Source organism: Bison bison, unplaced genomic scaffold (assembly GCF_000754665.1).
Source record: "Bison bison bison isolate TAMUID 2011002044 unplaced genomic scaffold, Bison_UMD1.0 scf7180017864248, whole genome shotgun sequence".
Classification (NCBI taxonomy): Eukaryota; Metazoa; Chordata; class Mammalia; order Artiodactyla; family Bovidae; genus Bison; species Bison bison.
In genome coordinates, this window is record NW_011494820.1 from 2,377,424 (window position 1) to 2,378,703 (window position 1,280).

At 61.2% G+C, this 1,280-nt stretch overlaps 1 protein-coding gene across 1 annotated transcript in view; it reads left to right on the forward strand.

Annotated features, from left to right (window-relative positions):
- The first annotated feature begins 6 nt into the window (after positions 1 to 6).
- The window catches only part of LOC104993907 (uncharacterized protein KIAA1683-like), a 6,181-nt gene continuing 4,907 nt past the window's right edge, over positions 7 to 1,280 (forward strand). The window contains exon 1 of the mRNA XM_010847310.1: positions 7 to 1,273. Within this exon, the coding sequence (XP_010845612.1) occupies positions 11 to 1,273 (1,263 nt within the window). The 5' untranslated portion in view covers positions 7 to 10. The remainder of the gene's footprint in view (positions 1,274 to 1,280) is intronic.

Here is a 1,280-nt window from a genome sequence, read left to right on the forward strand (position 1 = left end):
CCCAGTGCCCATGATAACCATCACCAAAACCCCACCCCAGCCCTGCCCGGTGACCCAAGGGACCAAGACCCCAGCTGCAATGCGACCAACAACCTCCATGACCAACACTACACCCCAGACACGACCGGCAGCCACGATGACGAAGGCCCCACCCCAGCTAGGCCTGCTGGCCTCGATGATCAAGTCTCCAACTCAGACACGGCCTGCGGCCACAGCGACCAAAGTCCCGCCCCAGGCGTGTGCAGTGCCCTTGCTGACCAAGACGCCACCCCAGACGCACCCAGCACCCACGGGAACCAAGACCCTACTGCAGACATGTCAGGTGGCTACAGCGACCAAGACCCTCTCTCATCAGATGCTCCAAGGAGCCACGGTGGCGAAAACTGCTCCTCCCCAGACGCGCCTGGCGGCCATGATCACCAAGACTCCAGCTCAGTTACGCTCAGTGGCCACCATCCTCAAAACCCTGTGCCTGCCCCCGTCAGCAGCTGGAAACCTCAAGCCTCCGTTTTCAGCAGCGGCGACAGCTGGAATTTCCGACACCTCATCCCACACATGTCTAAGTGGACCAAAGGCCAGGGCCACGGTGAACGCGAGACAGGCGACCAGGGCAGTCAAGGTCTCGTCCCGCTCATACCTGACAGAGGGAAAAGTGAAATGCTTTCCCCCGTCGCATCCGGGGGCTGGGGCTCCCAAGCCTCCAGCCAGGCCTCCTTTGGAAGGCGAGAAAATCAAGGCCTTCTCCCAGAAACAAGGGAAAACGGAAACCACGTCTGACACCAGTATGGCCATGGAAATGCCCGGGGATCTGACCTGGGCAAAAGTGGCGAGCGACAGGAACAAGTGGGCACATCCGAGGACGGACATCTTGAAGGTTCAATCCCAGCTGTATGGGCCTGAGAGAACCGCTGGGGCGCCTCTGAGCACATGTCTGCCTCAAGCACAACTGGCCCCTCGTTCAACCACAGGCTCGCCTCAGGCCCATCTGCTGGCCGAGCTGACTAAGGCCCTGCCCCAGGAGCACGTGTCTGCCAAGTTGACCATGGCCCAGGGCCAAGGATACCCACAAGCCCAACCCCCCGCCGCCGTGGCCCAACCACACCTGAGTGTGTGTCTGTCTAAGACGCCGTCCCAGGCACACCTGCCCGCCAAGCTGATGAAGGCGCAGTCCCAGGCACAGCTGACCACAGCAGTGATCAAGGTACAGTCCCAAGGGCATCTCCCCACCGGATTGACAAAGGCGCAGTCCCAGGCCCAGCTGGTCACAGATACAGCCAAGA